Raw genomic sequence first — 21,611 nt, forward strand, 5'->3', positions numbered from 1 at the left:
TAAATAGTGGACAATTTTTTTTTTTTAAATTTATGAATTTCAGATTTAAAAAATTAAATAGCTTGAAAAATTCATTTAAATTGATTTAAGTTCAAATAAATAAAATTTTATTAAGTTAAATCAAATTTACCCAAATATAATACACTTTTATATATTTATATATATATTATTTGTCCAAATAATACATTTTTTTACAATATAATTATATATATATATATATATTTATTTATTTCTTAAAACCCTTTAAAATAATTTTTAATTATTTGAAAAGTAAAATTTTAAAAAATACATGGGTTACTAAATTTAGTTAAATGTCCGTAAAGAAATAAATAAATAAATGTTTACCATCTAACATTTTAATTTCATAAAAATAAAAATTTATCTATATATATTATTATTATTTATTTTCTTAAAACCCTTTAAAATAAAATTTGATTACAAAATTTAATAAAATGTTAGTAAATAAATAAATAAATAAATTTACGAATTAATATTTTAATTTCATAAAAATAAAAATTCAAATAAATGAATCAAACAATTCAAACCAATCTAACCAAAATGGTTATTTGGGTTAAAAAATTTACGGCGGCTCGAACAATTAAATTGGGTCTAAAGATGTCTCAACTTAACTTAATCCACCACGAACACTACTGTTATGAATGATTAGACATCAAAAATAATTTTATATTTATTAAATTAAATAATTTTAAAAAAATTTGAATGAATAATGGGGAACAACTTATAAAGTAATGGGTAGTACAGAATTGAATTAAATATTGAAAAATAATGAAATAAATATATAATTAATTAAGGAATGAACCTACGACAGGGCTGTAACTAGGGTTGAAGGTGAGGATCGGTTCGGTAACCTCTACATTTCCATTTCAAATTTTTAATTTAATAAACTATCTATTCAATAATGTAAAATAGTTGTTGAATTTAATTTCAATTTTTTCGATTTAAAAAATTAAAAAAAATTATATGAGATGTGTCAGCCTTCTCACTGTTCCCCAAAGGAAGGTAGACACGAGATGGTATGTCCGTAAGGACGCTGGGCCCCAAAGGGGGTGGATTTAGGGGCGGTCCCAACATCAATTGAAGGAAGGAAAGAGTGTCAGCGAGGACGCTGGGCCCTGAAGGGGGGTGGATTGTGATGTCCCACATTGGTTGGGGAGGAGAACAAACCACCCTTTGTAAAAGTGTGGAAACCTTCCTCTAACGGTGGATCTGGGTCGTTACAAAGAAGAATGTCGGGACAATAAGATGTCAAATACGGATTCCAAATTTTGACTTATTACGTATTGTCCACTTTGACCTGTTACGTATTGTCAAAAAAAAATGATGGGAGTAAAAGAAACGAGAAGATTGTGAATATAGCGTGTGTGTTAAGGCAAAGACCGAGGAAATCATCTCCATTTGCGTGCATTACATTACACCTTCTTCCTCTGTGTTCCTCACCCGCACTGACACACACACACACACACTTATAAATTATTTAAATAAATAAATAGACACCACGTGATCCAACCCTCCACATGAAGGGAGCAGCTTCCAAGATCTACGGCTGCGATTCACTGACATTCATAACTACACCCTTTGTTTACTTCTCATCTTACTCCCATTTTCTACCTTCCCCCCTTCCATACTTGATAAAAGAATGAATCAAACCCTTCGTAAAATTGTGAGATTTCACATCGGTTGGAGAAGAGAATGAAACATTCTTTAAAACATCTTTTTAATAAATGTATTTTACAAACCTTGAAGGAAAACTCGAGAAGAAGAATCTAAAAGGACGTCTGCTGAGGGTGAGCTCAAGATCGTTACAAAACCTCAATTATAAGAACTCGAACCGACCGTATTTGACTTAGAACGGCACGGTACAACAATGGGTTTGGAAGGGTGTGTTTGAATGCTTCGTGGGTCAGTTGTTGACATGGTCAAGAATCTAACAAATTGGTTCTTTTTTTTTTTTTGGTTAATAAAAAAGAAAAGTGAAAATATTTAATTTGGTTGGAAAATCCACGTGGATAACGCCCATTGATTCACGGCTTTCTGACCGTGATCCAGATAATTGGCGATTAAGACCTGGGACGACAGACATGTCTGTTTCTATTCCAATTTCAACCCCACATTTTTTTTTTTTTTTTTTACTTTAATTCAATTTTTAATATTTTCAATTTTAATTTATTCCCATAAAAAAAAAATTACTTTTTCATTCTGTCTCTCACTTACATCATTTTATTATTTTTTTATTTTTTGTGGAAATATATTATACTATTTATCTGCATTATCCTCATTTTCACCACTATCATAATTTCCGTCATTAAAATATATAATCTCCTTTATTAAATTAACCTTCCAAATTTAATTTAATAAAATTTATGAATATTTTTATAATTTAACTATTTTTGTAAATGTAAATTGCATCGACTAATTAAATACGTTCACGGCTAACATGTGAATGAAGAAGTGTTTCTCGTCCCCGTCTAAACGTACAAATTCGGATAGTAAATGCAACTATGTGTGTATCTAAGAATTTATCGAAAACGAAAACAGATAATGTAATATCATATATTAAAATAAGCAAGATGGGTAAATTGGTAATTTGGTTGAGACGGGATAGAAAATATAGTCTTATCTACAGTAGCCGGAGCAATTTCCTCGGTGTCCCATCTCCCTATAAATATCCCCCAAATATCCACGCCCAAGCTTCACTTCTCTCATTTTCTTCAACGTTCTTCGAAATTTCTCTCTGAAATCAGTCGCCCAATCTCTTGAATCCGGCGACAATTTCTGTTTCTTCCCTTCGATTTTTCAATTTCCAAATGGATTTCTTCTTCTTCGACAAAGCAGAGAAGGTTTCAAGCTCTGTTCCGAGATGCAATCTCCTCCAACTCTTCGCCAAGTTCTTCCGTTTAATCGAGTTCTGCTTTCTACTGGTTTTCCTCTCCTGGACTCTCTCTAGGCTTCCGATCGCCGTCAGAATCTCCAGCGAGTATTTCGGAAAACTCCTCGGCTTCATCGCGAGTCCTCTCTTCGGATTCCTCCTCTGTAACGCCATCATCGTCGCACTCGTAGCAAAACCTAGCCAATTCTCAGGCCACAGCGCTGAAACCGAACGGATTTACGAAAACCTAATTGAAAAATCCGGAAGTCGCGACCTACCTGATTCGCTCGCGGAACGCGATTCTTCAATCGCAGAGGAGGTGGAGATTGTGTACCAGGATAAACAGATCATCGTGGAGTCGGAATCAGTAGTAGATCATCCGAAAGTGATTTTGAGGAGTTTATCGGAGAAACTTACGCGAGAATGCGTGACGACACAGAGTGAGAAGCTTCGGCGATCGGAGACGGAGAAGTGCCGGAATCTGGAGCATTCGCACGACATTTTGTTCTTCCAGGAAGATTTGAGTAATGAAGAATTTCAGAAGAAGATTGAAGCGTTCATTGCGAAAGAGAAGAAGTTTCGTCGGGAAGAATCTTGCGCCATTGTACTCCGCTGCGACGGTTAACCTCCGCCTGAAAAAAAAAAAAAAAAAAAAAAAAGACTCGGTTGTACTATTTGATCCTGTGGAATGTACAGAGTAAAATTTCTTTCACTCATGAAGGTTAAAATTGGTATTTCACCTTCGTTTTTTTTTTTTTGAAATTGGGTTCTATTTATCTGTTACTCGTCCTATTTTTACTCGGTGGACTTGCATTTGACAATTGATCTGCACCGTTAATACGAGATCATGAAAATAGTATATGTTTAAATTAATATGCAATTTTATAACTATTAATTCTTTTTAAGTAGTATTTTTTTTAGTGAAAGAAAAAGATATAATTAAAGAAATTTAATCATATAGTTTGATTATTAATTATTTAGCTAGAGCTTATTATATGAATAGACTTTAATGATTAAGCAATAAAATAACATAATATTTTCCATAAATGATTATGAAATCAGCATTAATTTGAAAGCTTTAAACAAATTTCACCACTAATTCTCTCTCTAAAACCCATAAAAATTAATTATTTTTGTTGGGCTAAGTGATTTAATGTATTGGGAGAGGACAATTAATCATCAATAAATGATTTATGTTCATCATATTGTCCCCTCCATAATGTTTGTACAACAAAGTTTTTTTCGTTAGTATAAATGATTGAAAAAGTTCTAAATTTCCAAAAAAAAGTTCGAGTTTCTAAATCTATAATCCCATAAAATGTAAATTTATTTGTGGGTTTGAAACGTTTTTGCTTGTTCACATATCGTCTCGTTACTTGATTTTGTACTGTGATGTTTCAAATTCGAGAAAGAACGGAATAAGCATTTCTTTTGAGACTACATTCTAATGGTATGTTGTGTTTCTACTCCCATGACCCTCCGTAGTAAAGACTATGCTCGAAAAGTCGATGAAAAGTAAAAAGAAAAGAGAAATCCGAAAAAATGCTTTACTTAACATTGTGACACTCGAGTAAATGAGAGATACATGAATAAACTGAGACCACGTCCAAATGAGAGTGATTATGAGGATAGGATGACTAAAAAAAGCTTAATATACTAATAAGGTGTACTTTCATTCTCAGTGATTCAATCATAAAGACAAAACATGCACGAAAGACTTGTGTTGGTCTATGCGATAGTAACATGATCATTGGAGAGAGTGATCATTAGCTCCACCATGATTACCGTTTGAGTGTGTCTTTCCATTTGAAATGATTATATACTCTGATTCTAATGGACAAACCATAAGAGCAGACATGTTAATAGAGTTAGACAAAGATGCGAGACTAGTTATCAGGTCAGACAGACGCTTGGTTTGTAAGCTATCTCCTCTTAAAAACCCATTATTTAATAAGAATTTGTTACGCGCGATATGCCGACGATTTACTCTCGGGAATCATGGGTGTCGTAGAGCTTCTATAAAAAATACAAAAACGTATCGCCCCAAGTCGGCCTAAATGTATAGCCCACCACCTTTTTGCACTCTTTCCTCATTATAATGTTATCCTTCTTAGGGTTTGATTTAATGGAGATTTATGGTGGTGGGTACCAACACATAATGCCTCTTCAATTGGTTTTAGGTTTAGGGTTTTTCTTTAATGTTCTAAATAACATGCTCCTTGTCCTTATCCATAACTAGGTATAGCTTTATCAAATTTTGATGATAATAAGATTAATTAGTGAATAAACTATGTTTAATAAAATTAATCCTACTTTGTTTTTTTATTACTACGCTAATTAGGGCATCGAAATTTTAAAATTTCAACACGTGCGGGCTCTCGTCCATCTCACACAAGTTTACGGCTCTGCGACCCTTTTCTTATCGTTGACCTATTTCCAAACTCGAATGACACCAAAAGTCACATCAAGACACTATCCTATCAAGTTCATCTGGGTCAAGCTCAACAGTAGAGTTCCTAAATAGCTATAACTCAGTAAAGGCTGACCTTAAGAATAAGAATAAATAGGCTCTTAATTGATTAGCAAAACTCGTTGAATGAAGTTAAAGTTAATACTTGATCGAGTCAACCATTTAAAAAAATTAGGGATAGATTTGTAATTTAACGAAGAGTATAAGTTGACTTCAGATGTAATATTAATTTTAAAATGAATATTTTAAATTGATATGTACGACTAATTAACAATAAGTTAGGGCATAAAAACGAAAATTTTATTAAAAAGGAGGATCAATCCGCAAAAAGAATACGATTCTATTTTATTCCCATAAAAAAACACAAATATTCCTCAATAATATTCTTACAAATTTTTATATAATAAAATTACAATAAAAATTTAAAAACAAAAATTATAAAGTGAAATAAAAATATCGAAATAATTAATATTATTTTATTTAAACGTCTTTTTAAAATTGATTTAGTAAAATAAATTATTCTCGAAAAAGCATAATAATAATAATAATAATCATAATAATCATAAAGTTGGAAGTAAGAATTTAATGAAAAGAATATGACTTGTTGATGGTGTTAAAGAATGGTGGATAGTATAGGAATTAATATCGAGGTATCTTTTATATTACATCTATCTTTAAATAACATTTTTGTCGTCGATATTTAAATTTATTTTTAAAATTACATATTTAATTCTTATAATTTAAATTTAATTTTTAATTAGTATAAAATATTTTCTTTACTATAAATTATGCTTTTAAAATTAGTATTTTTGTATATTAAATAATGTATTAAAAGAACAGAACAATGTCAATTGTTCTTGTTGTCGGTGTATGAATAAGAGATTATTCTAACAAGAATATATATATATAAAAGAAAATATAATTAATTTACGACGTTTTTTTTTTTAATTTTTAAAATAGTCTGCTTAATCTTAAATTTTAGTCCGCATTAATTTTTTTTTTCTAAAGATCGGTCGGGTTGGAGTTAAATTATTTGAGTTTGTGACCCGAGCAACCTGAGTAGGTTTGGTTAAGTTGTTAAATTATTATTTAAAATATATATATATATATATACATCTATGATATATGTTACATTAATAACTAAAATTTTAAAAATTCGAGTATCAAGTCACAACACATCGTTAACATAATTATAAACGTCAAATATTCTTAATCTTTATTATAACTTTAAAAATACAGTAGTGACGGGTTAGGATATAACTCTATTTTCGAGTTAGTCCGGTTAACCTAATTCAAACCAGCCAACTCACCTAAATTTTTAGTTTTCTAAAAGTTCGATCCAACGAAATCATAAATTTTTTTTTTAACGGACTCAATGGTGTGGGTTGAATAGTTCGAGTTGTTCGATCCAACAAAATTAGAATTCTTTATTATTATTATTTTTTTAACGAACTCAACTTCTATGGTGTGGGATGAATAGTCCGAGTTAGTCTCATTCTTGGGTCACACGAACACTCCTACTTATTTATTGGTTTTTAAAAAGTTTTATATATAAATAAATTTTTATGCAATTAAATATTTTGGTTGAGTACTTAAATTTTAATCATTTCCTTTTCAATTTTTATTTCTATAATAGTTAAATTAATTTGATTATTAAAGTGTAAGAAATATTAGAGAAAATTATAAATATATAAATGACTTAATAAAATTATGACTATAATTAAAATAGAGCCCAACTCATATTTTCGCTTTTGCTGAGCTGGCCCAATATGATAAAATCTTTTTTTTTTTCTTTTTTAGGAAGGAATAGTTGAAATTTTTTATTTTTATTTAAGTTTTTTTTTTAAAAAATTAAAAACTAAAAAACTCTCCCGTGTTAGTCAAGGTTAAAATTGACCCGTGATAAATTTACACGGTTTAATATACTCAATTGACTAATATTTAGATGAGGAAAAACGAATCTCGAGAGAGAGAAAATTTTCAGGGGCGGCTACATATACGACAATCTAACACAAATAATAAAAAAAAATCGTGTGCCACATCATTTTTCAGATAAAGGCAAGACGCACTTGTACGGAGGGTGGTGGCATCGCGAGCAAAGATGGTAGCATGTGCATAGGGTCGAGAGAGAGAAAATTTTCAGGGGTAGCTACGTATACGACAATCTAACACAAAATAATAAAATAAAATCGTGTGCCACATCATTTTTTAGGTAAAGGCAAGACGCACTTGTACGGAGGATGGTGACATCGCGAGCAGAGACTATAGCATGTGCATAGGGCAGACTCATATTTGCATTTCATTGTTTTAAATTATTTTTTATTTGTTTTTATTTTCTCTCAATTTGAGTATTTCGTATTTAAACCATGACTGTGTTTTCCAGAGGAGAAGTTGTTTTAAACGTTTTTCGAAATTTATGTCATAAATGATGTTCATGTAAGAGTTATATTTCTGCATTGTAGATGAACATGAGACGTTAGTAACGACTCTGGGTACGTGAAAATTTAGGGTCGTTACAAGCATAATCTAAGAGTACTTGTAAATATGACACGAATTTAAACTCTCACTAACCGAGGTTAGACCTATCACTAATTAAAGTTGATTATTGATTGTTTGCATGTTTGTTTGCTATTATGTTTGTTACGAATATATCCCGATCAAATATTAATAAAAACTATCATGAATCGTCGGTTTAAACAAATATAAAAAAATAGTTTAAATATTATGAAATGGGCCTACTAATTTTGTTCTTTTGCACATTACTCCTTTCATTTGTACCTATTTTTAATTATAGCCCTCCTTTTCTTAGGGCGCATCCCGAGAAATATGATTAAAATTCACGACTTTTTGACTCTTAATTGAGTTTATATCAAAGTTAGTTGCCCTTCAATAATGAATCTTTTTCGATTTGGTCGTAGTAGATTCAAAATAGCTCCCGAGCAGTTTAGAACTAAAAAAAACTAGTTTTTTACAACGCTGTTAGTGTTCAAACTCGATGTTCGGGATTTTACATAATCACAAAGCTCATAACTCTGTAATATATTCAGCCTAGGAAAAGAACAACGAGATGAGACAATTAGAACGACACTAAATCGATAAGAAATGAAGTAGAAATATTACAAAAAATGTGAGACTAAGAATTTTTTCAAAATAAATAATTTAAAACTTTGTAAGAACGATAACAAAAGAGATGGGTTTGATATCTTGTTTGGCAGATTCTTCGTCCAAAATGGTACTGTAATTATGAAACAAAGACTCCAAAATTGCATCACCGAAATGGTGAGATATCATAGATTCTTGAATGGCTCTAACAGTCTTTGCCACTTCTTTCCCGTAGCTCTCGCCGTTTTTCACCTTCTTTTCTAACTCAAACTTCTCTATTCTCTCCAACCCGAACGACCCTTCTCTTTTTACTTCCTCTTCTATCTCATCTTTGTTCGGTGCGTAGAAATTCACGTCGTATCTATCTACCTCCTCCTCTTTCACTTTTCCCTATAATATAACAAACAAAATACATATTTCGTTATAAAACGCTCGACCCTCATCGATAATCCACTCTAATCCAATGTCGTTAAGATATACATGCCTGGATGAACAGGTCACCTGACATCACTATTGAAGATTCTTGATTACATTTTTTTAATATATATATATATATATATATATATATATTTTTTTTCTAAGGAAATTTATAAATAAAATAAAATAAAAAACCATTTAAAAAAATAAAGCAAACATTTTTATGTTTATTTATTTAATTTTTGTTACCTGCGAGACTAAGATGGCGAAGGCGCGAGCAAGAAGGTGCCACAAGAAGGAATTTCCTCTATCGACATGATCGGCACCGTCTCTTCCGAGCAAGATCAGCACCATCCGGCCGCCGGAAACCACCTCCTCCGCTCGCTTCCTCAGGAACTCCCCGAAATCTCGCCGGAATTGCTTCACGTAAGCCTCCGCTATGGAAATCGGACTCCTCTCCGATATATAAATGGTGCCTCTGTTCAGTGGTTCCCCCAATTCATTTCGAAGTCCCTCAGGAACCTACAAGGATGATCACCGAAACGAACAATTTTAAACATTAGAGAAAATCCAAAAAAAGAAAAAGGAAATAGCAATGGCGGCAAACCCTAGAAAGCCAGTGGAGGCTGTAAGAGGAATAGACAAAGTGCAAGCAATTATTGGGGAAAAGTCTCTGGTAAAATGAGCCTGGATAGGCCCCAATGAAAAACCCCGATGGATTTTGATTTTTCCCTTCGTTTTGAAGCTCTCTGCAGAAATCGGGGAGGGCTTTGAAGATGGAATTGAAATCGTTGGTCGGAAGGTCGTTCAAATAGACGCGGAACTCCGGCGGCGGCTGGAGATGACTGGAGCTTAGCGATTGAACGGCTTGGATTATTTCTTTGACGATCGATAGCGAATTTGGACCGGAGGAGCAGCCCAGATCGGCGATGCCGAAGCTCGCAGGAGCGCCGGTGGAAAGGTAAACTTGCTCTATGGCCTCCATTGTTATGTGCTTTACCATATCTGAACCTTTCTTCTGTTACAATCATGTGGTTTAGCCATTAGAAAACAAACAGAAAAGGAAGGAGAGAGTAGGACAAAAAACATTTCAATATATATATATATACATATCAGAGAGAGGACCTGAAGATGGGAGTTTTTGGCATAGCTATTGTTGCCAATTCCACCATTCATGTGGAAAACTTTTTCAATATCCATATGGGTGAAGATTTGGAGCTGGTTCTGGTTCTGGGTTTGGTTCTTGTTCTTGTTCTTCTCTACTTGGATGAGTTCTTTGTGTTGTTCAATGCCCCTTTTAATGGTAGAATTTGATGAAGTACGAAAGTTTTTTTGTCTCCCTTTTTTTTCTTTCTTTTTCTGGCCTCATGTTCTTTTTTATGATATTTTCTTTCATGAATAGTGCCTATTTACTTGCCTTCTTGGGAGGGGCCATCATGTTGGCTATTGATTCAAACAGTATTAATAAAGAATGGACGATTAGCAACAACTGAAACCTTTGGCATCTTGAGTTCTTACATCACCTTCACTGTTTGTAAATGAAACTCAAATTAACAACACATCCGATACTTTGGGTTTACTTTGTTTGACATTCCTCCCTCTGCTCCACTAAGCCATCTTGTACTACCACCACAGGCCCACTGGCCCACTGTCAGCAGATATTGTCCTCTTTTTGGGCTTTGACTTTCAGGCTTCCCCTCAAGGTTATTAAAACGTGTATGCTAGGGAGAGATTTCCACATCCTTATAAAGGGCTTTGACTTTCAGGCTTTCCCTCAAGGTTTTTAAAATGCGTCTGCTTGAGAGAGGTGTCCACATACTTATGAAGGGCTTTCTCTTTTAAGCTTCCCTTCAAGGTTTTTAAAACGCGTCTGCTAGGGAGAAGTTTTCACATCCTTATAAAGAATGCTTCGTTCTACTCCCCAACTGATGTGGGGTCTCACAACTAGAGATATTTCTTTGGTTTCTTTACATTTCTCCGAATAATCCCTTGGAAGAATAAGAATCTTAAGCCAACATAACTCGTAGAATAAATTAGGCTTCAGGATTCCCATCACCACTTCGTAAACTAATGAAAATATGTTCAAAGATTTAGAAACTGAGCTAACTTTTGGAACAAAAAGAAAAAAAGTCGATGAAAAGAAGAAAGAAAAGTGACAGTGAATTGTGTGTTTGAAGCTCATCTCATATGCCACTGCTTTTCTTTTTCCTCTGACTTGCGGAGGTTGGTTGGCAGAGTATGTGTTTTATTCCTTAAGATAAGGTTTTGTAAGCAAAAGCAAATTGTTCTGTGGAAATGGAAAACAAAGCCGACTCTATCAAATCAAGGAGTTGATTTATTCATTACAAATTGACATAGATTTTCCAGCATTGTTCATCCCAAAAGTTGCGGCTTTGGCCACGTGTAACTCAAGGGATATTCCTAATGTTGACCCAAATTAAGAGTCATTTTCTTTTTCCCAAGATGGGGTGTGGGATGAGTGGATCAGTGGATCAGTGGGGTGCCCATCACAAACTGATTGCACCATTTTCCTGTTTTCCACTACACCATTCATGCAAGTACAGGCCTACATTTTGGTTCTTGCAGCAATGGAGGACTTTTGGGTTTGCTATTCCATCAACCATGAAACTAAGAATAGTTTTGATTCCATTGGGGGACTTTTGGGTTTTTGCTATTCCATCAACCATGAAACTGAGAATAGTTCTGATTCCATTGGGGGATTCAAAACATCCCCTTTTAACTTGGACCATAGAACATGTTGGAAATATGGGTAAGCTTCTTCAAAGGCTCTCCCACTTACACTGTAACAGCCTAAACCCACCGTTAGTAGATATTGTCTTCTTTGGGCTTTTCCTTTTAGGCTTTCCCTCACGGTTTTTAAAACTGGTCTGCTAGTAAAAGGTTTTCATACCCTTATGAAGAATGTTTCGTTCTCCTCCCCAACCAATGTGGGATCTCACATGCACCTTCTTAACTTCTTTCATTCATAATCTCTCTACATTCGTTTGATTCTTGGACATCTTGAGATGTCCGAGTATGGTTAGCAAAACTTTCGTACTGCATGTACAAGAGTCAAGGTAACGAACATATGATTCTAGGGGTACTGAGAGGTGGAGTTGGACATTTTATAGGAGTGTGCAACATTTTTTCTTCTACCATCTACTTTTTTTATATATATCCCCTCTTTGGATGTGTACAGCGCGGTCTAACACACTAATCCCTACAGGTGTCCATAGTAGGCCGGCCGCCCTACCTAAACCAATCATCATACTGATCCCTAAGTCCCATTGCTGGAAAGGCTTGGCTTCAAAACGGTACGTGGAACATAGAAAAATTAGAAAGAAAACACCAAATTCTTAATTTTTTAACTCGTGGGTTTCGGTTTTGGTGATTTGTTTAGGTAGTAATGAAGCATTATGTGTTTTTAGAAGATTAGCATATGGACAAAAAAGAAAATTGAAGTGGTTGAATAGTAGTTTAACTAAAAAATAATCATAATGATTGCATTGAAGTGGAGTTTGATCATTTTATTGGTGTTGGATTATGGTGACTTGTTAGGAAATTATGGGTTTAAACATCTCTTTCTCTCCACATTTAAATGAACATGAATGGGGAGATATAATTGCTTTCAATTTCAAATATGCTCATACCATAATCCAACAGTTGTTCAAACAGAATTATGGAGAATCTAAACTTGTTTCTCCCATTAAACCCCCCTAGTGCTTTAAGCTTATTCGAGAAACAAAAACTACCCATATCGAAAAAGATCGTATCATTTCCGTTACTCATTTCTAGCTTGTTTGTTTAAAATATTTATTTTATGTCAGTTGAGCTATGTTCATATTAGTAGAATTTATTTCGTACGGTATTTTTAAAGAATTTTTAGTTCATTTAAGTTTAGTATGATGACCCCATTGATCATATACTAACTTCTTATTTGTTTGCTTGTTTAAGATGCTTATTTTATGTCCGTTGAGCTATGTTCATATTGGTGAAACTTTTTTCGTGTCTTATTTTTTAAAGAATTTTTAGTCCATTTAAGAAGTTAGTATATACTAATTTCTGACGTGTTAGGTTAAGATACTTATTTTATGTCAGTTGAGCTATGTTTTATATTGGTAAAACTTTTCTCTTCAGTTCATTTATGCGGTAGTTTGTAAGTATATAGGCATTTTAAAATGCACTAAAAGTCTACTTTTGTTGTAAAGATAATCTCGTCTAAACCAACGGCGAAAAATAATCGTGATATTAGTGAAAGTGTGACTTGGATTTTGTGGTGACCAAATCATTGGGGGAAAACTGGTCGGAAAGGTGTTATTTGAAGCCTATGGTTAAAAGTGGAGAAATGGAGCAAATAAAACACCGTACTAGAAATGGCCAAATTTGGGCACCAACACTGTGGAAGCACTACTCTAGAGCACCATGGTGCTACCTTATTGCTCGTCATTGCGCTTGTGTGATTTTCCTTCTCTTAACCTTAGTTGAGATTGTTATAAGTTAGAAAGAACTAAGAAAAGTTGTCTCGACAAACACAACGGAGTTAGACCATGATTTTGATATCGATACTGACTTGTATGATGTGATTTACTTGGAACATAAGAGTTTCTCAAATGGTCTTTTATTGACGGAGATAGTGTTGATATTATCTCTTACGTATATAATCATAATTTTTCTTTTATCTTGTTAGTGCAGAGTTCTGTCATATTTCCAACATCTTTCTTACCGTTTCTTCTTCTTTCCATTTTGAAACTCTTTATGCAGATGATTTCGTAAATGATGCACGTCTAGTGGGGAGGCGGTGGAAAGAAAAAGAAAAAAAATCTTCTCAAGTTGGACTCCCATCTCGATTCTCGTCCCACTCTCGTTTTTTTTCCTTTTTATACATTAGCTTAAGTTTCAAATTAGTTTATAGGTTTCAAAATCAAGATGTTCGAGTTGTCTTGAGCATGGGCCACATCATGATACATGGATCATGTTGTTGGGAATTAAGATGATGATGAGATGCAACGTTGTTGTGTGTGATCAAACAAGCTTAGACTCTGTACAACGATTTAATATATATGTGCAGACAGCATATGTTGTCTAATCGATTTAACATGCATGTGTAGACAGCATATGTGGTCAAACCGATTTAACATGATTTAACATGCATGTGCAAACAGCATATGTGGTCGAACAACCTTGGATTCTGTACAAGTGATGTTTGGTTGTGAAGATGGTGAAGACAAACCTTACTTAAGGTCCGACGAAGCCATAAAGTCGGGTGAAAACTGGGACTTGAGTCCTAAAGTCGGGTGAAAACTGGGACTTGAGTCCTCTGTAAAGCTTATCAAGAAAAAAGAAAAAAGTTTTTTTTCTTTTTCTTTTTAATATTATTTTATTTAAAAAAAAAAGAAAAACAGATCATCCCTCCCTTAATAATTTAATTTACATTTATTCTAATATTTAAAATTGCAACTTAATTATTATGAGATTTAAGAAATTCACATTCGTTTTCGAAAATTAAACTTTTTACGACTCTAAGAATACTATTGAACAAATTCTCGGAGATGTAGAATTGAATGAGAGCGGGGTCAAAGAAGTCATCCCTCTTCTTTGCCTCGACCCGATTCTTTGTCCTCGTCTCGCCTTGTCAAACACCTTAATACTAACACGAATTTTATTAAAAAAAAGAAGCTTAAATCGTGTGCAATTTTTACGAGTAAAATATGGTTCGAAATTAAAATTTATACATTCCTTCTCTAACTCCTCAATATTGTCCACATCATTACAAGTTCCATCCAACTTTTGAAATTTGGTTCATTGTTTGGGTGTGGGGCTTTCTTTTGTCTCGTTCGAAAGTGGAGTTATTGTAACGGATTTTGGGTGGATCAAATTTAGTTTCGACGATATTGTTCAATTCTCATTTATATGACTTGATAGCGTTGTTTTTATCTTTTCTAGCTAGATGCAAGCTTTGTTGATTGCGTTGATTTTCAATCCCTTCGAGATTTTTTTTCAAATATGGGCCACAAAACGCTTCAACTTCACATTCTTATGTTGTTGTGATCCAACGTTAATTCCACTTTTCTTATGTTGTTGTGCTCTAACGTTACTTCACAAAAATGATGATTTGAAACACTGATATCAAATTATTATCTTTTGTACTAATCATAATGTGTTCTATGAGATAATAAGTTTATTCGAATTTTGTCATCGTTTGTCCTTTTCTTATATATTTTTTTTAAATACAAAAACCCTTTATCCAAGAACATTCTCAAAATTCGCAAAAGAATTTATTAAATTTTCTTGAATTTTTGTTACTTACGAACTCTAGAGCCACATGTGATACGTATATTTTGAAGTTTCAAAAATTATTTCGAAAGTGTTTGTAAGATAGTAAGACATCATGTCATAGTGATTATATGTTCGATTCAATATCAAAAAAAGGTATTACTACCACAAATTTTCAAGCACGGTATCCATCTAATCACGTTAACATCATCTAAACGCTTCCATTTATACAAACTACTAACACGAACCATTCTATAAAGGAAAGGCGATAAACAAAACACGAAGCAAGAACAAGAACAAGGAATTAAAGTTTAGAGGAAAAATGTTGGAATATTGATGGTTGGCAAACTAAATGAATAAAGCTTTGAAATACTTTAGTGTCCCTTTGACGTAAAGCGGCCACGAACGAACAGGAAGCAATACAATTTTGTTAGTATTATAAGAAAAAAAAGTGGGAAACAACACGACATCATCATTTCTTATTAAAATACCATTTCTAATACCTATAATGGAATACCCATTTCGTTTAATTCTTTCATCATGTTCGTGGCTTTGAGTAATTAGATTCGTAGGTGAAATAATGTGTCGGGTTGGCTTCAACTGACCCTCCTCACATCACTCAAACGTCTCGTATCACTTTTTTTGAGATATACAACGCTTTAGTTGGGTTATCGTCTTAACTAGATCATAGAGACGAAATTGAAACAGAAACCGAGCGAAGAATTTGGAAGATAGTTGGTCAACGTCCACTAGAAAGAGGAGGAAAAATGGAAAATGGGGTAAGTTATTTGCTTTGGTGTTTGTCTCTTTATAATGGCCAATGGCAAATGGGTTAGTTTGCCTTTTGCTTCTCCCAATACACAATGCCCCAATTGCCCATTTCTCCTCACATTTTGGTCCCAAATTACTGGACTCCACAACTTTATAGTCTTTCAATCACTTCACTTTCCTGCTTTCAATCACTTCCGTTCGTTTTATCTCTTAAACTTACATTTTTTCAATCGATAATGCTCGGTAAATTATTTTATTTATGTATCACTTGAATATACGAATAACTGAACTTAGAGTTTAAAAGTGATTTGTACCACTTTCAACCACTTCCGTTGGTTTTATCTCTTAAACTTACTTTTTTGTATTTCAATGCTCGGTAAAGTATTTTACTTATGTATCACTTGAATCTATGAATAACTGAACTTGGAGCTTAAAAGTGATTTGTACCCACTTTCAATCACTTTCGTTCGTTTTACCTCTTAAACTTACTTCTTCATCGAACGATCCCAATGCTCGATTAAGCGTTTTACTTATACCCACTTTCAATCACTTCCGTTCGTTTTACCTCTTAAACTTACTTATTCATTGAACGATCCCAATGCTCAATTAAGCGTTTTACTTATACCCACTTTCAATCACTTCCGTTCGTTTTACCTCTTAAACTTACTTCATCGAACGATCCCAATGCTCGATTAAGCATTTTACTTATACATCACTTGAATGCACGAACCAAACTTAGAACTTAAAAAGGAATTTGTACGGTTGACGTTTGTCCAGCGAATAAACAGTGTTACTTGGGGGATCAAGTTGGAGCTATTGAATCCATGTCAAATCAAGTATGTACTTTACTCAACTTTGCCACTCAGGGAGATGGGAAGTGGGGATCTTAATAGGAAAAGCTAGTGGCTTTAATAATTGACATTTCTTTCAGTTCATCACGCATCTAGTTTTTTTTTGTAAAAAAAAAACAAAACAAAACAAAATGGTTGTACGATTATTATTCTTCAAAGAAGGCCGACAAACAGATTGGCCCATTCATCCCATTATCAACCAAACTCCATAGCCGCAACATTGGCTAAGAACATCCCCCTCTTCCACCCTTCTGCATTGCATCAGCAGCCATACATTTGCTTCACATGAGAGACCTTTACAGTTGGCTAATGTAATCAAATCAGACAAGCATCAAACACTCCCAAACAAAGATTAGCTCCCTGTTTCGATTCAGAGATTTGATCTATGAGAAAGAATCAGGAAGCCTCCTTAGTTATTTATTTCCAACTTGTAACAGCCAATGAAATATTCAAAACCAAGAATGGATTCAAGATGATTAATGCATCCAAAGTAATGATGTCTCATTGTAGTACCTGATTTCTCAAGATGAAGAAAAATGGGGTTTTGGAGAAGATGATTGACTCGAGCTGTGGCCAGAGGACGTTGTCCGTGATTACTGGCACTCGCTCTTTCATCCAACCTCCATAAATTATTTGAGATGAAAGTCCTGTCTTTTATCAACTCGACATTTGAAAGGGGAAGAATTTTTATGTGCCTACATTAAGAAAATGTCTTAAGAAGATTTTGGTACTTTGTTGGCTAGTATATTATCTGGAAGAATGAGCTCTGGGGGGGTTTCACGAACAACGCCCAGCATTGAATCATACTCTTCATCACGACGAGCAAACTTCTTGCGAAGAACCTTTTCGAATTCAATTTCGTCAAAGCTCTTTACGTTTTCAGCTGCATGAACCTGTGATAAGTTCGAATAATTAATGGCTGACTGGGAGATAAAGGCCATCTCTTCTTCTGTAAGCTTCCTCAGGAATTTGGCCGGATTGCCTCCCCATACCTGTGATTGCACTACTAATAGTTAATAATTTATTTCAAACATGATAGAAGCAAATTAGTTTATAGAATGGAGAAGGGTTCGTATCCAAGGGACGATTCAGAGATCTCACACTCTCCTTCCAAGACTTCGGCAAAAAGCCAAAACGACCCCGCTCATCACTCTAAGTGTATATTCTTTTGCACACATCTTACCCACATCATAAAAAACTAGTAACTACATGAACCCACACCTCAAAATAGATCAGCTCACACACTTGACCCAATCCCTTTAATACTCTTCCTAACTACCATTCTCTCAATCACATAAACAAACAAGAGCAATTTTCCATTGGAGAATGGTGAATTGTGCCATCAATCCTAGAATTGTGGGAGTCAAGTAACAACCGTATCACTTTGACTATAAACTTCAAGACCGATAAATACACTGATACAAAGTAAAATGATAGTATTGAGAGACCTCTCCGCATGGGATCCTTGTATTCTGCCTCACAAGTGCTCCAGCAGCAACCATTGCATGTTTTTCGACGAAGACTCCATCAAGCAATGTCGCTCCCATCCCCACAAATGCCTCGTCCTCAATAGTACATCCATGTAACACGGCACTGTGACCTGTCCAGTTAAAATTTGAAACCATAACACATACACATCGAGTGATAGATACTAATATCATTTTAAACAAGATTATATCACTCACCAACAGTAACATTATCTCCAATGATCGTTGGTAAAACCTTTCCACTCAAATTGGAATTTGCTACGTGAACTAAAGAGTTGTCTTGTATGTTGGTCCCGGAACCAACACTAATGCTGTTAACATCACCTTCACAATATTTTGCAGTTAGACAAATATAAACAAATGGTGCGAAAGAAGAAGATAGGGAAAGCAAACTGGTCAAACAAATTACTGATAAATGGTTGTTACCTGGTAAAAAAACAGTTCTCACTCAAACAAATTTAGGCAATAAGAAGAGTAGAGTTATTTACTATTTGCATTCAAAAGTGTGGTTATTTTTCTCAGAAAAAACACCAGTTATGTTCCCCAAAAAAAGTCCTATTCCTGATAGTGATAGGTCGTAGGAACACAAACATTGGTAATTGCTAACAAGCAAGAATACAGCAAACTGAGTTTCAATTGTTGCAAGACCTCATGCTTAGGCACAACCTAGAACCTAAATTTCACTACATTCGCTGAAATGGCATTGACCTAAAAATCAATAATGAAGCACCAGTATTAACCTAAAAATCACAAACATTTCATCTTCAGCCTTTTTCTTCTAATATTCTTGCCTTATAGTACTGTTCAGAATATTATATTTTGAAACATTTTAGTACCAAACATGCTTTCATCGGATTTTCTCCAGAACTGGATGACCATTACTTCAACAGGCATGCAAATTATTCCATCAAATGAATTTCAAGAGCCAAATAACATTGAAATTTCACGTCAAGATTAATGGATGAGTACTATTAAACACTATTTGATGAGGAGTAAAGTCCACATTAAGGAACTTTGGAAATTGGAAAAACTATCTTGGGGGGGGGGGGGGNGGGGGGGGGGGGGCATCAAAATCAACATACTACCAAATATAGGGAATGAAACAACATGAACATCTTCAAATAGGCTAATGTTAAGCTTACCTCTCAAAACACACCCATACCAAATGGAGGAACCCCGTCCCACCTGCACATCACCAATGATAGATGCACTAGGCGCCACAAATGCATCCTTGTCAACCACAGGAGCCTTGTCAAATATGTTCATGAGCGTCCTATGCCTAGATACTAAAGAAATAAGAATCAGAATTAGATAATGTCATTTGAATAATTTACTTATAGAGAATTCAAACCAAAAGCCGAGCACAGCAAAAACAACGGTTCAACTCCAAGGCATATACAATTTGGCAGTGTATATAACAAAACCTCAGTCAAGTACTGAATATATACATGACCAAAATTGAATTTTAAACTGATGGTGGAGGTCATTGTGGGCGTATAAGTGGTAATAAAGGTGGTTGTGGGTGTGGTGGCTTTTGTAATAGAGGTGGTGCAAGGGGCGGCAAAGGTTTCCCTCCACGAGATGGTGGGAAATCATAGCATAACATAATGCACCAGCATTGTTTTGCTATTTCCATTTTTCGTGTCTTTCTAAGAAGCATTTTGCAACAGCCCTTGTTTGCAAGTGTTTTGCAACAGTCTTTAGTTTGTAATCTATTTTCTTTGACATTGGAGTTCTCAGTATAGGAGGTGCAAGTTAAAGAGAAAAAAGGAGTGACAAAAGGATGCATTATCACACAACAAAAGATGGATTCAAGTTAAATCCAAACAGCTAAAACGTGTACAAACAAACTACTATAACCCTCAGATTACGGAATAATCAATGATTGAAATATCTATTCAGATGTCGATATATCTTTAACTCGGATGGTTCAACATTGATATTAAGGATTAATCGATATCTCCAATATCTTTTATGAACGTACATAAAACATAAAAGAATCTCATCTATTAATCTCAATATGAGTATGAATACTAATAACAAGATTTATCAACTGAGTTTTGAAGTAGAAACAACTTAATTATTAATTTAACAAGACTTACGGAAGTATCCACCAATAACAAAATTTATCCATATATATGTAAAATTGAAATACCAATATTAAGATCGACATTGATATTTTAATCATTGGGTATAACAGATGATGATGGTGAACTTTTACTGCTTCCTAAAGTGAAGTTCTCAACAATTAATGTCTAACATAAGCTCTCTAAATTTATGGTGCTGTATTCTGAAAGATTACTTGATGAACAGCCTAAACTGACGAATACCATAACCTAAAAATCAACACCGTCCCCCACAGAGGCAGTTTCACCAAACAAACACTAAACACAAATGCACATTCCTCTTAAGCAATGATAAGAGACTATAACAGTTCATATCTACAAGTCGAAAATCACAATACAATATCTAAGATCATGCCTTCTCTTAATCTTGTCCAACCAACAAAACTCTCGTTCGAATGTCCATACAAGGCAAACGTAATAATACACATCAAGATATATTTCCATTACATCGAAGACCGCAAATGATAACACCAAATGAAAATCGGTGGGAAAACAATAACAACATTAATAGCATAGTGAGACTTGGAAGATGATAGAGTAGAAAGTGGAAATTAAGAAGGTTACGTTGTTCTTGAAAGTAGTAATTCCCTTGGAGGCGGCAACCAAGACGATCGAGGGCTTGGCCGGTCTCCCGGATCCAGAATCCGACGGTGTAAATTGCCTTTCCCAATGTTCCCATCTTCCTCACTTGTTCTTCGTCCTCGTCGTTGTTCTTCAATTTTTTTGCTTCGATTACAGATGGAGAACACTTCGGATTCAGAAGAAAAGAGGGCTCTGTGGAAGCAAGTTCGTCACTTTTTTTTTTTTTTTTTTTAGATTTTAAATCAAGTTTGAAATTACATTTAAATATTGATTTTATTCGATTAAAGGTTTAAATTTAATATTAATTTCTAAATTTTAAAATAGTTTATGTGGATAAATTAGTTTCCAAATTTCAATTATAAATTTAATATTACTAATATATTATTTTAATAATATTTTTCAGTTAGAAATCCACTATTATAAATACTTTTAGATTAATTGTTTTAAGTGCTTTAAAATTATTTTTAATTAAAAAAATGTTCAATCCAAATATATGGAGTAACAATTTAGACAGTTTAATAATTTTAAATTCTGTAACTTAGTCAATAAACTATATTGTTTCACGGTATAATTTTTAAAAATTCAAATTTTAATATTATAATAGCTTCAAATTAAAAAAAAATAGTTTAAATATTATCTAAGTTC

At 33.8% G+C, this 21,611-nt stretch overlaps 3 protein-coding genes across 5 annotated transcripts; 1 reads left to right on the plus strand and 2 right to left on the minus strand.

The window, feature by feature from the left end:
• Positions 1–2,825: 2,825 nt before the first annotated feature.
• LOC111435910 lies at positions 2,826–3,512 on the plus strand. The gene has a single exon (XM_023073510.1). It carries the CDS (start codon positions 2,826–2,828, stop codon positions 3,510–3,512), a length of 687 nt encoding a protein of 228 aa, XP_022929278.1.
• Positions 3,513–8,425: 4,913 nt separating this feature from the next.
• Positions 8,426–10,341, minus strand: LOC111436043 (salicylate carboxymethyltransferase-like). Its single transcript, XM_023073724.1, has 4 exons — positions 10,002–10,341; positions 9,484–9,894; positions 9,126–9,398; positions 8,426–8,849 (listed from the first exon to the last, which is right to left on the minus strand). The coding sequence occupies exons 1-4, from the start codon at positions 10,074–10,076 to the stop codon at positions 8,517–8,519; spliced, it is 1,092 nt and encodes a 363-aa protein (XP_022929492.1). The 5' UTR covers positions 10,077–10,341; the 3' UTR covers positions 8,426–8,516.
• A 6,465-nt stretch (positions 10,342–16,806) lies between these two features.
• LOC111435854 (gamma carbonic anhydrase 1, mitochondrial-like) lies at positions 16,807–21,188 on the minus strand. Of its 3 annotated transcripts, none has more exons than XR_002709138.1 (6): positions 20,949–21,188; positions 19,401–19,544; positions 18,457–18,582; positions 18,220–18,371; positions 17,285–17,763; positions 16,807–17,022 (listed from the first exon to the last, which is right to left on the minus strand). XR_002709138.1 is itself a non-coding variant. In XM_023073410.1 (5 exons), exons 1-5 carry the CDS (start codon positions 21,061–21,063, stop codon positions 17,485–17,487), a joined length of 816 nt encoding a protein of 271 aa, XP_022929178.1. In that variant the 5' UTR covers positions 21,064–21,188; the 3' UTR covers positions 16,868–17,484. The 3 variants fall into 3 exon arrangements, 1 of the variants encoding a protein (XP_022929178.1); XR_002709137.1 differs by having other exon boundaries at positions 16,807–17,077; XM_023073410.1 differs by having other exon boundaries at positions 16,868–17,763.
• Between the last annotated feature and the right edge of the window lie 423 nt (positions 21,189–21,611).

The sequence above is a fragment of the Cucurbita moschata genome, unplaced genomic scaffold, assembly GCF_002738365.1.
Source record: "Cucurbita moschata cultivar Rifu unplaced genomic scaffold, Cmos_1.0 Cmo_Scf00051, whole genome shotgun sequence".
NCBI classification, from domain to species: Eukaryota; Viridiplantae; Streptophyta; class Magnoliopsida; order Cucurbitales; family Cucurbitaceae; genus Cucurbita; species Cucurbita moschata.

What these genes read in the sequence shown, in the direction of transcription:
- LOC111435910 (XM_023073510.1), top strand. Translation starts at nt 2,826, where the DNA reads ATGGATTTCTTCTTCTTCGACAAAGCAGAGAAGGTTTCAAGCTCTGTT.
- LOC111435854 (XM_023073410.1), bottom strand. Translation starts at nt 21,063, where the DNA reads ATGGGAACATTGGGAAAGGCAATTTACACCGTCGGATTCTGGATCCGG. An exon ending in TTACTACTTTCAAGAACAAC is followed by an intron (nt 19,545 to 20,948) that starts GTAACCTTCTTA and finishes TTATTTCTTTAG; the next exon opens with TATCTAGGCATAGGACGCTC. An exon ending in CAAGGATCCCATGCGGAGAG is followed by an intron (nt 17,764 to 18,219) that starts GTCTCTCAATAC and finishes GTGCAATCACAG; the next exon opens with GTATGGGGAGGCAATCCGGC.
- LOC111436043 (XM_023073724.1), bottom strand. Translation starts at nt 10,076, where the DNA reads ATGGATATTGAAAAAGTTTTCCACATGAATGGTGGAATTGGCAACAAT. An exon ending in CCAAAAACTCCCATCTTCAG is followed by an intron (nt 9,895 to 10,001) that starts GTCCTCTCTCTG and finishes TGATTGTAACAG; the next exon opens with AAGAAAGGTTCAGATATGGT. An exon ending in GCCTCCACTGGCTTTCTAGG is followed by an intron (nt 9,399 to 9,483) that starts GTTTGCCGCCAT and finishes TCATCCTTGTAG; the next exon opens with GTTCCTGAGGGACTTCGAAA.